Source organism: Aotus nancymaae, unplaced genomic scaffold (genome assembly GCF_030222135.1).
Source record: "Aotus nancymaae isolate 86718 unplaced genomic scaffold, 86718_ANA_hifiasm-v0.15.2.pri h1tg000015l_1, whole genome shotgun sequence".
Lineage (NCBI taxonomy): Eukaryota > Metazoa > Chordata > Mammalia > Primates > Aotidae > Aotus > Aotus nancymaae.
The window spans coordinates 5,367,385-5,381,546 of NW_026988427.1; the positions used below are offsets into that span (position 1 = coordinate 5,367,385).

The following is a 14,162-nucleotide window of genomic DNA, read 5'->3' on the forward strand; positions in this document are numbered from 1 at the left end:
AATGGTCTCAGGGAATGGATGTAACTTGTTCACTTTCACACACAGGGAGATCACTGTGAAGCCACTGTCTCTGTCTGTACAGGGAGGTGTCACAACAGCACAGTTTGAATTCAAATCCTAACTCCATCTACTTGCAGTGTGATCCTGGGCAAGTTTATTAACCACTCTGACCCTCTGTTTCCTCATGACACTAATATCTTCCTCTAAGGATTGTTGTAAAGACAAAATGAGGAAAATACATAGTACATATTTATCATAGTGCCCAGCACATAGTAGATGCTTAATGCAACGGTGTAATTATTATTGCTGTAGTTCTTAACATTATCCGTTTAGTCCTAGAATCAGGTTCCCTGTTTCTGGAGGTCACAGGGACCACCTCAGGCAGCAAGGAGAGGTGAGCAGTGACATGGCCTGGGCCTCTGGACCGTGGAAGACTCAGGTGGCAGGCAGAGCTGTGAGCACGCTGTAATGATTCCAGCCCAGGCAGCTTGCCTCTGTTCAGAGCAGAAGGAGCTGCAAGTCCCTCATAGAGAAACCCATGGACAGTACCTTGTCTTGCCCCATGTTGTGCGTTGCTATAGAACTGGGGAGTTATAGATTTGTTGGGCCAGGTGGTTCACTTGAGGCCAACGTTTATACTGAGAAAGCAAAGCAAGGAAAACAAAGTTTATTCCATGACAAGAGCTCTGAACTGGGAGTTGGCATTCATACTAGAGACCTGCTTCTGACTCAGTCTTACTGTGTGACCTGTGGCAAATCCCTTTCCCTCTCTGTGCCTCAGATTCCCCATTTGTGAGTTGATGGGGTTGGACAATACTGCCACTGAAGTCTTTGGAGCACTGACATTTTGCCCTGTGTTCTGGGCCCAATACCGAACTTCAAGGGCCCCAGGAAAAAACTCGGACCCAAAGAGGGAGCGTGGAGTGAGCAGCGGGAGGTGCAAATGGGGGAAGTTCCCCACTAAAGATGCAGGTCCCTTTGGGCAAGTTTGCCTTCTCTCTTTAGAAATAGGATTTATTTGTTCACTCATGCATTCCACAGTTTTTATGGCCTCCCTAATTATGTCCTGGTTCCCCAGGATCAGGGTTCAAGTGTTAGGTGGCACTTGGATCTGAGCTTAGGTTCAAGTCTGGGCTCTGCCTCCTAGTGGCCATGTGAGGTTGTGAAGTCGTTTCTGCTCTCTGGGACTCAGGCTTCTTATCTGTAAAATGGGAATAATTACCTTTACCTCATAGAGTGATTGAGAAGATTGGCTGAGATATAGGATGTAAAGTGTTTGGCACAGTGCCAGGCATGGGGTGGGTACCTTTACAAAAAAACAAAAACAATGATCAATAGGAAAAAGTATGATATTCTTGAGTTTGAATCCAGCTCAACCTGAGGCTGATCATTTGATCACAGGCAAGCGAGTGGTCTCTCGGAGGCTAAATTTCCTCATCTGAAAAATGGGAATAATAATAATGATTTCAAAGGAGAGAATTGAGGGTTGGAGAGAATGTTGTCAGGAGAATTATGAGAATTGAATGAGTCCACATCAGCAGGGCACCCAGCACCATGGCTGGCTCATAGTAGGGACTCAGTGCCAGCCATTCATTGTCCTGGCTCTAAACCTGTCTCTTTGCTCCAGGGATGAGCTGATGGATACAGCTTAGATCTATTTTTGGACTGTGCAAGTCCAGCTCATAAAAATACAATCTTGCTCCTTGTCAGCACTTCTGCACTTTTATTTATTGTTCCTGCCAATCCTGGGACCTTTTCATGTGGGAACCTCTTCATTATTGATAATCCTGGGAAGTAGTATTTTAAATTTTTATGATCTGTACTTTGCAGCGTCTAAGCCACCATGTATCATCTGGCCTTGTCAGCGAAATGGGTATTATATCCAGACAAGGGGTCTTTTAGGGATGAATAATTTATCCCATTTTCACAATGCCAAGTATGTTAAATTATGTTCTTCATATTAGCAACTGACAGGACCATGGGGATCCAATGTGTAAATATGAAAAGAAAACAAAGTTACTGCTTGGCCCAAATCCACAATCGTATTTGAAAACCTGGAGTTTTATTTTCCCAAATATCTATAAAAGCCCACTTTTAAGAATAAAGAGTGAAAGCAACTTTGCCTCTCCCCGCTCCACTTTTCTGCTCTCGTTTCTCTTGATAGACAAGGTGCTCAGGTCTCTGTTTTGCTCCATTTTCTTTTAACTGTGGGAAAAAGAAGAATGTCTAGAAGAGAGGCTTTCTTTGCAAATTTATTTTTCTCCTCTCTTGCTCTCTCTCTATGCCTATGCAAGCTGATTCCTCTAAGGTACAATTAATAACGATTGGCTAACATTTCTTATGCTTTCCCCTTCAGAATACTAAAAAAAGTAACTGTGACTATATTGTTTATAGAAGGGAAATGTTTCTGGCTTTACTCCATAGGAACAAAACACCAAGCTTTATGAAAGTCCTCTAGCTGGCTGGTTGCAGTAACTCTGTAGGGCTGTATTTTCCCTGCTCTCTTCCAGTCCCCATGCAGTGTACCTTCACTGTGGCCAGAGGCCTGTCCTGTGTCTGACTTGCATACCTGCAAGGGCATGTTCTCATTTATGATCATTCCTCAGCTCTTCACTGCCCTCACATTAATCTTCAAACTAGCATGGCTTTCAGAGCCTCCGTGTGCCTCTCCAGCTTCCTCCCTGTTACCCACTCACCTCACCTGACCTGTTCCCTGGCCACTTAAAACTGCCTCTCTGTAGTAGCCTCAGGTGTTGGCCTCCCAGGTTTCTTCTGAAGGTTTTGTGGTATTGTCTCTCGATCTAGAGGGATCTTTCTCCTGGGTTTGGAAACAAGGAAGCTGGCCAGGGTAAAAGTCCAAAGAGAGATGATCATGTCCTGGACTGGGATAGAGGCTGTGCAACTGGATGGGTGGGTTGATTCAAGGGAAATTTTTGAGGAAGCTGGAGCTGGAATGGGTGGAATAATGGAATGAATTTTGAGACTAAAGGGAAAAGAAGAATCATGAGAGATTCCTGTATTTGATTTGACAGAAACAGTGTTTTGGATAATGCTGCTATTGTCTTCTAAGTTGGGGATTACGTGGCATGATGATGTTGAGGGTGAGGTGGCTGGGGCAGGAGGGTCAAAGCTCAAGAGCTTTGGTGCAATCATGGTAACTGTCTTGTGTCGATCCAAGGGAGAATGTCCAGTAGGATCATCTGAGTGGTAAGTGACATCTGAGCGGAAGTATAAATTTGGGAGTCATGAGGATAAACAACTTGATTAGCCAGGTGTGGTGGCAGGTGCCTGTAGTCCCAGCTACTCAGGAGGCTGAGACAGGAGAATTGCTTGAACCTGGGAGGCAGAAGTTGCAATGAGCTGAGATCATGCCACTGCACTCCAGCTCAGGCAACAGAGCGAGACTCTGCCTCAAAACAAACAAACAAACAAAAATGCCAACCAACCAACCAACCAACCAACCAAACAAACAAATAAAAACCAATAAACTTGGAAGTGATGGGAGTCAGAACATGCAGAGGGGGCTTGTAGATGGAAAGAACAGTGGTCATGAGCTGGCTTTGAGAAATCCCAACACTGAGAGGTCAGGAGAAAGAGGAGGAACCTGGAGAGGAGAATGAAGAGGGCTGACAGGTGAGCCAGCAAGAGAACCAAGAGAGAACTGCCATGGTCCCAAGGAAGGAGGACTTTTCAAGGAGGAGGGAGAGAACAAGCCTGTCAAAAATGACTGAGAGGTCGAAGAAGATGAAGGCAGAGCACTGTCCATTTGTTCCAGGCAAATAGACCAAGACCTTTTGAAATGGAGATGGAATTCCAAAGAGCTAACACTTCCTCGGGGTGAAGATAAAATACTGGTAGCAGCTTGAGTTGCTTTTGGAGAAAATGTGGCTTAGCTAAAGAAAAAAGCAGATGACTGAGGACTCACGTGGTGTCAGGTACCTGCCTGTCTCTTGGCCTGTGTTTGAGCTTTGTGGTTTGAGGAGTGAGGCCCTGAAGCTAAAGGAACTGTTTTCATTAGAAAGTCACTCAGAGCCCAAGTAGCATTTCATAGGGGTTCAGAGCAAAGCAGGACATGGATTTGAAGAAAGGGTTCTGGCCCCAACTCTGCCTAACTTCAGCACCCTCTAAGCCCATGACTGCAAATGGTGAGTGGTTTATTTTTTATGATAAATACATTATGCATATAAATTATTATACTTGAAGCTGATGTAAATAACATCACACAACATATAAAAACCTCTTGGTGTCTGATTATTTTGTTCAATGTAATGTCTATGAAATTCATCAATGCATATGCAGTATAGCTGTGAGGCATTCCATTTTACAAGTAAACCACAATTTATCCATTCTCCTATTAGTGCACATTTGAGATCTTCCCAGTTTGAGGCTATCAGGAACAAAGCTGCTATGAATGTTCTGGTATCTTTCGGTGGACCCATTATGTTTTTGCATGGACTTTTTGCTGACACCTAGGAAATCTGTTGATTTTGGTTTGCTTATTTAGTATTTGGCTACCTTACTAAATTCTAATTGCTTTCCAGTTCATTTTCTTGGGTTTTCTTGGAAGACACATGTATCAGACAGAAAGCTTTTAGTTTCAAGTAACAGAAAACCCAGCCAAAATGGGATTCAGGCCCAAACAGTATGTATTTGCTCCCATAACCGTGGAGTCCAGAGTAGGTCTAACTTCAGGCAAGTTGCAGTCCCGGGGTAGTATGTCATCTGGACCCAGCTCCATTTCTTGGGGTTCCTCTTGACTCTGTCCTTCTTTGTGTGCTGCCTTTGTTCCTCTCCTGGTTCCCATCAAGGTGGCAACAATTCCAGGACTCAAGTCTTCACCACACCATCCAGAGGAAGAGTCACTCTCATGAAGACCTACAAGGCTTCTTTCATCAAGACACTAGTCAATACTACCCCATAGCTCATTGGTCCAAATTGGGTAACATGCCCATGTCTGAGCCAATCAAATTGTGTGATCAATGGGATGGTATGCCCTGATTGGCTCAACTTCAGTAGGGCCCATCACTGTCACTAAGGAAGGGGTCAATCCCACCAAACCACATGGCTGCCACAAAGTGAGGCAGGGGTGGGTTCCTGAAAGGTATATCATAGAGCTTTTGGTTGAAGAAGGAGATGGATGTTAGAGAAGCAACCTCAAAATATTTATTACTATGAGAATAAGAATGATATTGCCTGTAATGACTACTCATGGTCTTGTTCTGACAGTAGTATCTTTTAGTTCTGTCTCCTGCCTTAACATGTTGGCTAGAGTATGGGATCTTTTAAGTTTACACAGAATAGAAATGGTTTTGAGCTTTTTCAAAGGCTCTGGCAAGGATGTTTATAAAAATAGGAAGAGGGAAAGACTAAGAAGCAAGTACTTCTGAATATATTTTTAAAAATTTTACTAGTCTCTGAGTTTGCTTCTGACATTTGATGTGAAGATGGTCAAGACCAGTCTGAGGAATGTGGATCTAGAAAGGAAGGGATCAAGCCAAGAGGTGATTGAGATAGACTTGGCAATGTGGGAAGATGGACTAGTTTTCTATCACTGTGTGACAAATTACCAAAAATTAAGTGGCTTAAAAACCACAAAGTTAGTATCTCACAGTTTTTGTAGGTCAGAAGTCCAGCCATAGGCTAGCTGGGTTCTCTGCTCAGGGTCGCATAAGCCTGAAATCAAGGTGTTGGCCAGGTTGCATTTCCACTGACACTTGGGATCCTCTTTCAAGCTCATTTAGGCTATCAGCAGATTTCAGTTCCTTGTGGTTGGAGGACTGAGGTCCTGGTTTTCTTGTTGGCTGTTGGTTAAGGGTTGCCCTCAGGTACTAACTGCATGGCTCTCTTTCACCATGTTAGTTTAATTCTTCAAGGTCAGTGGAGAATCTCTTTCCACTGTGTTACCCTGGAGTTTTACATAGCACAATGTAATCATAGGAGGGAATAGCCCATCATACACACAGGTCCAGCCCACATTCTAAAGGTAGGAAATTATACAGCACATGAACACCATGGGGGAGGAATCTTTGGAGCCAAATTAGAATGCTGCCTATCACAAAAAGCAATTATTACCCCAAGGCTTGTGGCTCAGGCTGACCAGGAAATATGTGTATTATATATATTAATAGATACGTTATATGTGTATATTATACACATATGTATACACACATGTATGGGAAGGTAAAATTAAAATTGTAAATCCAAGTTTGTGAATATTTCTAAAACTGTGGATTCAGAGAAATAATCAGACATCTAAATTTTCTGCACCACTTCATAATCTGACAGTTGATCTAGTGATATCTGAAATATTTCTAATAACTGGAATTTGTAGAATATACTTTCAGTTCGCAAACTACCTGTATATATGTTCTTTCATTAGTTCTATCCTGGAATGCTATAAATTACTTAGGAGCTTTAGCATTTGCTTTTTTGTTTACATTAGCTTCTGACTCTCATGTTCCCATTGCAGTTCACATGCTAGTAAAGCAGGTCCATGTAGATCACATGCTATTTCACACTTTTGTTTCTTTGGCTCTGTGGTTCATTTTGCAGAGACTGTCTTCCCTTGTCTTGTCCATCCAGGAAACTTCTATTCATCTTCCAAAACTCTTTTTTTTTTTAGGCAGATCAGTTGGGGGCATTCTCAAATGGCCTTGTTCTTGAGCCGTCCTCGTGTTGCTCTTGATAGGCTGGGTAGGGTGACCCTGCAGGCTGACAGGTGCAGTGCTCCATACTACAGCTGCCTCAGACATCTATGGAAGATAATGTGATAGTACCCAGATGTTATTGGATTAATGTTCTGAATGTCTAGCTTGAATCAACTCATTTATGCCTCTTAACAATCCAATGAGGTGGTCATGGTGATTTCCCCATTTTATAAATAAGAAAACCAAGACATGGAAGGCTTCATCAACTCACCCAAGGTCACCAGCTAGTAAGTGGTGGAGCCAGGATTTGAACCCAGCCCACATTTGTACTCTCCCCTACAATATTGACAATATTGGTATCTGCTTCATGGTGTAGAATTAAGTGAGATAAAGCATGTCAAATGCTCAATACCTGCTATATAGTAAATGCACAAAGTATGAGAATTATTTTTCTTATCTGTGGTACAAGAACTTCTGTTTTACTATTCTTTGGCCTAAAGGGTAGGAAGAAAATAAAAATAACAGAGCATCCTTCTGTCCCGCTCCCCCATAAGCTCTCATTCATGTTTGGCTGCATCGCTTCCCTGTTTACGGAAGCCAAGGGCTCTATTTTTGTTGTTTGGAGGGACAGACTGCAAAGAGAGTGGGATACTGCAGCAGGATTTCCATCTGGATATGGGCTCTAGAGGTCAGAGAGGGTGGGGTGCTGATGGCCAGGGGCCAGGGCCTCCTTAACTGGCATAAGTCCAGCCATAGGTGAGCTGGGTTTAGGTGCTGCCTGGTAGGTGTTCAATGTATGGTAGCGCCATCCCCATCCCTTCTTTTTGAGCTGCATTGAGTCCATGGCATGCCTCACATATGTTAAAGGACATTCTTCATAGAAGAAAGAATTCTTGCTCTAGTTAATACACTTGGCTGTTGTCTCCAGGGAAAGTTGGTGGGTGTTTTCAGTGAAAATTTTCTTAATTTAAGCTGTATGGGAAGTAGGAGCGATCATGGAGAGAAGATTGCTTCATTTTGGCTGTGTGACCCTGGACAAGTGACTTAGCATCTCTGAGCTTGAGTTTCCTCGTTAGGAGAATGGAAATCATAGTGACAGGTAGTTAAGGCATATGAAGTGCCTGATCTAGTTCCAGCACATAATAAATGGTTCAAAAATATTGCTCATTATCAGCTCACCTAATTCTCAAAGCAATCTTATAAAATAGGGATATGATTAGGGTTATTGTCCCTATTTTACAGGTGAGACCCTGAGGCGTAGACAGCTTCTATGTTCCTCACGGCACTGCAGCACTTGGCAATAGTTATTGATTATCTGTCAGGTTTCTTTTCTTTCACTTTGCCTGCACAGTGGGATGGAGTTACATAAATGTCTTGTCAGGTTGACAGCATATCTTGATAGAATGTTAACCACCTCTGCAAAAATATTCAGATTTTAGAAAATAAGATGATACAACAGATTCAATAGAACTTTATATTTTTCTTCTCACCAGTCCCCAAGTCAAATTGGATCTAAGTGTGTGTGCAAAGGTTTAGAAACAGAATCTTCATCATAACTTTCTATTTTATTTTAACTTATTTAGATATTTATTTAATTGTTGTGGGTACATGGAAGGTATATATTTTTGAGGTACGTGAGATATTCTGATACAGGCATGCAATGTGAAATAAGCACATCATGGAGAATGGGGTATCCATCTCCTCCATTTATCCTTGGAGTTACAAACAATCCCATAACTTGTTTATATAACCAAACTGTGGAAGCAACTTAAATGTATAACAGTTACAGATTTATTGGATCAGTTGTAGTAAATACATGCGGCGAAATGCTATACTATACCGAAAGGCAAAATAAAATCATATATTTGTTTACATTGGAAGGTTGGAGACAAATATAGTGTTGTGTGATAAAAGCAAGTTTTAAACTATAAAGTATGAGTTTGTCTCATAAAATATGTATTTTCATAAATAGTAAATATATAACAATATATACATATATAAGTCTACAAAAATATCTAAAAAGATGTAATCAGAATTGTTACCTAGGATTGCCCCTGTTGGAATGGGCACACACTCTCCAATGAGTAATTGGAATTTTCTGTTATGTGTGTTTGAAGGGGGTTCTTTATTTTTTTTATCTTTATGTTACGTGTAATGAATTCTGGTTACTAAAAAAAGGGAAGGCAAATGTTTTAAGTCTCCATACATGCTAACACACTGGTTGAATCTTTCAGGTAATTGTGAAGACAAGAACGGAGTATCAGCCGGAACAGAAGAACAAAGGGAAGTTCCGGGTGCCGAAAATCGCTGAATTTACGGTCAGTTTCTTGATGGTGCAATAGAAAGAGTAAAGGTGGGGCTGGCTCCAACCAGCTCAACACACCTCACGCTTAGAGCAAGTACTGCTGTGGTTGGGGAAATGACGCAGGCTATTTCTGGAGGATTTCTTGAAGCCGTACGGTCTGGGTCACTGAGTTTAATCTAATAATAAGAACTCTGCCTCTGAGGTCTATCATGCTCTCGTGTACTCTGGAATGTTCTGATAAATCTCATAATTGATAAATGCCTCTTTTATTCCTTCTCCTTTCTCCTGTTCCCTTCCTCCTGCTTTTCCATCACAAGATCTAGGAAACGTGATGGAAATGCAGTAAGTAACTCAAATTTTAGTCTGTTGTTGTAACAAATATGAAAAAAGGGGGAAGGGGGAAGAAAACCTGACTTTTTGGTGGTGAAACCCTAATGGTTGACTTCCTATTTCTTGGTGGAGGGGGCTTGAGGAGCACTGAGGAATATGCAGCTGTGATGAATCGCATGCAGGAGCGACTATGCGTGCTCTGTGAGGGTGAGAGAGGAACCCCAGGGAATGCCCTGAGGAAGTCACTTAGGAGCTGAGGTGGGTGGGGAAGTGGGTATGAAGCAGGTACAAAGGTGCTGGGAGGTGAGCAGAGCGCAGCTTGTGCAAAGGCCCTGAGGCTGGAGGGAGGCTAGCCCCAATGCTGAATAGAAATAAGGATGGTGAGGCCAGGCTCTAGGAGGGCGTGGGGAGCAGACACAGATGAGGCAAAAGATGTGGATGGAGGGCAGACAGTTCCAGGCATTGAAGTCTGTATGAAGACATTTAGGGTTTAATACTAAAAGCAACAGGAAGCCTCTGAAGGACTTCAGGAAGAGAAGGGACATGATTGAATTTGGGTTTTGGAAAAAGCTTGCTGGCTGTTACATGGCTAATGGAGTGGAGTGGATGAGAGGGAATGTGGGGGCATTATTAGGCTACTGCAGTCAAGTGAGAAAACACAAAAAACGGTAGCGGATCAGACAAGAGTGACGAGTGTGTGGAGAGATGCAGGCAGACCTGAAATATTTAGAAGGCAAAAATCAGCCATGGAGGCAGTAGAACAAGTGGTCCTGTGGATGGACAATGCAGCAGCCTGGCTGGGCTTGAGCCTTGGTTTCACCTTATTCTAGCTGTGCGGCCACCAGCAAGTCACCAAATCTCACTTATCAAATCGAGACAATAGTAGGGTTGCTGTGAAGATGAAGTACAAAGTACATGCAAAGCACTTGGATCTGTATAGGGTAAGTGCACCGTTAATAGTAGCCTTTTTGTGTCAACTGTGACTGGGAGCTATGAAAGTGAATGTGACTCTTGGTTGGTTATCTGGGAATTGAAGTGTATGCAGGGAGAAACATACAGGTTTGTTTCTATCTTTGACTAGTTTTCCTCCTGCTAAATCAATATTGAAGCAGCTGAGTATGTGGCCCAGGGGAAGAGTGTGGTCCCTCTGTGTGCATCTCCTGGAATGTGGGACTTCCCTAGATGCCACCCTCCTCTTGGAGAGCAGGGGCTGGTCTTACTGTTTATTGTAATTTCAATGTCTGCCACACAGCACAGGTCCAGTGAAAGTGGACCAAGACCTAGCTGCATGTTAGTACTTGCAGGAATAAGCAGGTACCTGCATGAATGAACACAGGGCTTGCAGCAGAGGCCTGGGGTATCAAGTTGACTTGTCTTCCTGGCAAGTGATCACAAGAAATATTCCAAGATTCACAAAGAAGAATGTTTACTGCAGTACTATCTATAAAATCACAGTATTAGAAACTAGACTTTCAACAAGTTTCTTGTGATTTTATAAATGAGAACACATCCATAGGATGAACTACTTTACAGTTTCTTAAGAATCACCTTTTTTCCTCAGAGAGTAGTTGTCTCTGAATTATACATTTATGAGATAATTTCATCTAATTCTTACTTTTCTATGCTTTCTAAATGTTATGCAACATGCACTTAGTTATTTCAATAATCAGACAAAAATGAGAATTATTTTTCAGTGTGCTTAAAACAAACAAACAGAGTGTTAAGAGTTTTTGATGAAATTATCCTTTATCCAGCAGTCATTTGAAATGATGGCTATGAAGTGCAATAATTTGGGCAAATACTTAAAGAGAGAATGTTGAGTGAGTAAAGCAGAGATTAAAGTTGTGTGCTTTCTAGGATTGGAGCTATGAAAAGCTACAAACACAGAGGAACAACAACATGGAAATAAGTGTATTAATATTAAAATGCTGTCTACGGCTGTGTTCTTAGCAGTGAGGTAGGGCCATGGCTATTTTTTGTCTTCTTTGACAACTTTTGGTGATGTGGCTATTTTATCATATTGAAATGAGAGATAGACATAATCCCCTATGGCTTGGAGAGGTGACATAACGTGCTTACCCACCAGCAAGTGCCAAAGCCAGTGTGCAGAGCCAGGGTCTGGTGGCCTCTCTGCTCAGCCATGATGCCTACAGTAGGTAACTGCTAGGTAGAACAGAAATGAGTCAGCTAAGTCAGAAATGAGTCAGCTGGGTCAGGGACCAGGGTCTGTAGAGGTTCTCCACCCCCATGTAGTTTGACTCAATTAGTCCTGGGGGTCAGGAAAGAAGGGCTTTGTGGTTCAGGGGCAGCCCTGACTGTCAGGCGTAGGCAGAGGGGGACCTGCACTTGGAACAAAATGGGAGGAATGGAACAGATTCTCTTATGCTTATGTAAAGCTGCAAGCATTCATTAGCCTGGTTTTTCACTTCGTTAAAGAGAGCTCTCTCTGAGCCCCGTGAAGGATGCACCTGCAGGTGCAGGGGTGGACACAGGGAGGCTAGGGAGGAGGCGTGGAAGTTTAAGAAGAGTCCGAGGGTCTGAGCTGAGTCAGCTCGCTGGGACTCAGGATCTAGGGGGGCTGTTATGGAGGTGGAATTTACAGGACTTGCTCCCGGTTGGAGGAAGGGCATTGGGGGACTCCTTGGTGTTTGGCTTGTCTACCTGCTGCTGAGGTAGGGAGCTGGGGAGATGCTCTGATATGAGGTGCCTGGAGGCCATGGGTGAGGAGGGGGAAGATAGGTGGTCTGGCTACCCTTGGAACTAACAGGCTTGGGGATCAGGATGGAGATTTCCACTGGAGAACCAGGGCTGGCGTCAGGGAATTTACAGTTAGAGAGCTTGGTGCTGTTGCACAGTCAATGGGTTACACTGCAATTATACTGCCTGGGGCTGAGGGAACCTTAGGAACTGCAAAGGTGCACCCCTTCTCATTCCAACCCCTTCATGGGACTGGGACAGCTTGTGATTTGAATTTCAAAATTAACCTGGAGAAAGCAGTTTATAGTAATTATACTGTAAGAGAGAAAAGAAGGGAGTAGGGCGGGGAGAGATGAATAGAGAAAGATTAGCTGAAAAAATTGTCTGGAATTTTTGTCATTTCTGAAACTAAGGAGGCCCTGCAGCCATTGTAAAGGGCCACAGACTTGAAAGATTTTCATCAGAGTTATGTGAGAAAATGGGAACATGCAGAGAAAAAAAAACCCTCCTTCTTTCTTAATCTGAGAGGGAAGAGTTCTCTAAAATTGATTTTGCTATGGAAGGTGCTGGTGCTGTGGAAGGTGTTGGTGTCATGGGATTCTGGTGCTGTGGAAGGTGCTGGTGCCATGTTGGAGGTGCTGGTGTTATGGTGATCCTGGTGCTGTGGATGGTGCTGGTGCTATGGAGGATGCTGGTGCCATGGTGATCCTGGTGCTATGGGAGGTGCTGGTGCTGTGGAAGGTGCTGGTGTCATGGGGATCCTTGTGCTGTGGAAAGTGCTGGTGCTATGGAGGGTGCTGGTGTCTTGGTGATCCTGTTGCTATGAAGAGTGTTGGTGTCTTGGTGATCCTGGTGCTGTGGAGGGTGCTGGTGCTGTGGAAGGTGTTGGTGCTATGGAGAGTGCTGGTATCATGGTGATCTTGGTGCCGTGGAGGGTACTGGTGTCACAGTGATCCTGGTGCTACGGAGGATGCTGGTGTCGTGGTGACCCTGGTACTATGGAGAGTGCTGGTGTTATGGTGATCCTGGTGCTGTGGAGGGTGATTGTGTCATGGTGATCCTGGTGCCATGGAGGGAGCTGGTGCCAAGGAGAATGCTGGTGCTCTAAAGGCTACTGGTGCTCTGAAGGTTGCTGGTGCTATGGAAGGTGCTGGTGCTGTGGAGGGTACTGGGGCTATGGAAGGTGCTTATGCCATGCTGCCAGGCCTGGTTGTTTCTAGGTTAGTCTATGAGTTGGAGCTGAGGCTGGATTTAGAAGTCACTGGTGCTAAGCCGTGGAGACGCACAACTGTCCTCCAGGGAGACGCCTGGGCTTGAGGCTAGGCTCACCCGGGCATCTTAGATTTTGGCTTTGCCATATCTTAGCTACATGACCTTGGGAAAAATCTCTTCACTCCCATGCTCCCAATTTTTTCATTAATAAAACCAGACAATCATAGTGACTAGTCTAAGTCTTTGGTGCACTCTAGGGGCTTAATAAATGATCATTTTATTTCCTTCCTGTTCATATCTTTTCACTTCCTCTTGTGTTCTTAGCTTCCTGTCTAATTAGCTGGATTTTGTCTGTTGGTTAGGATCTGGGCCTCTCTTTGCAGGCTTTTCTCCCTGGGAATGTGACTGGGAGAACCTGGAGGAACATTTCAAGGGGTAACCGGCTCAATGTCAGGACTCATGAGTCGTCTCTGACTTTTCACAATGATTCCTGGAGACATGTGTTTGCTTGTTGGTAAGGGCAGGTCATTTTCTTTTTTTAGACAGGATCTCACTCTGTCACCAAGGCTGGAGTGCAGTGGTATGATCATAGCTCACTGCAGCCTTGACTTCCCAGGCTCAAGTGATACTCCCACCTTAGCCTCCTGAACAGCTGGGACTACAGGCACATGCCACCATGCTCAGCTAATTTAAAAAGTTTTTCTTTTTTGCTAGAGATAGGGTCTCACTGTGTTGCCCAGACTGGTCTTGAATTCCTGGCCTCAAACAATCCTCCTGCCTTGGCCTCCCAAAGTGCTGGGATTACAGGTGCGAGCAACTGTGCCCAGCCTGTCCATTTTTTTTTGTAGGCTATTTTTTAGTACTTCAGTTATAAGATGAATAATAATAATGTCTTAAATATGCTTTTACATCTACTTTTCAGCCTAACAACAATCTTGGGAAGTAGGTACTTTTATTATCCCCATTTTACA

General features: G+C 43.6%; 1 protein-coding gene across 1 annotated transcript in view; it reads left to right on the top strand.

The window, feature by feature from the left end:
• Nucleotides 1–14,162, top strand: part of NSG2 (neuronal vesicle trafficking associated 2) — a 64,176-nt gene that overhangs the window by 8,685 nt on the left and 41,329 nt on the right. The window contains exon 3 of the mRNA XM_012461164.3: nt 8,882–8,965. Within this exon, the coding sequence (XP_012316587.1) occupies nt 8,882–8,965 (84 nt within the window). The remainder of the gene's footprint in view (nt 1–8,881; nt 8,966–14,162) is intronic.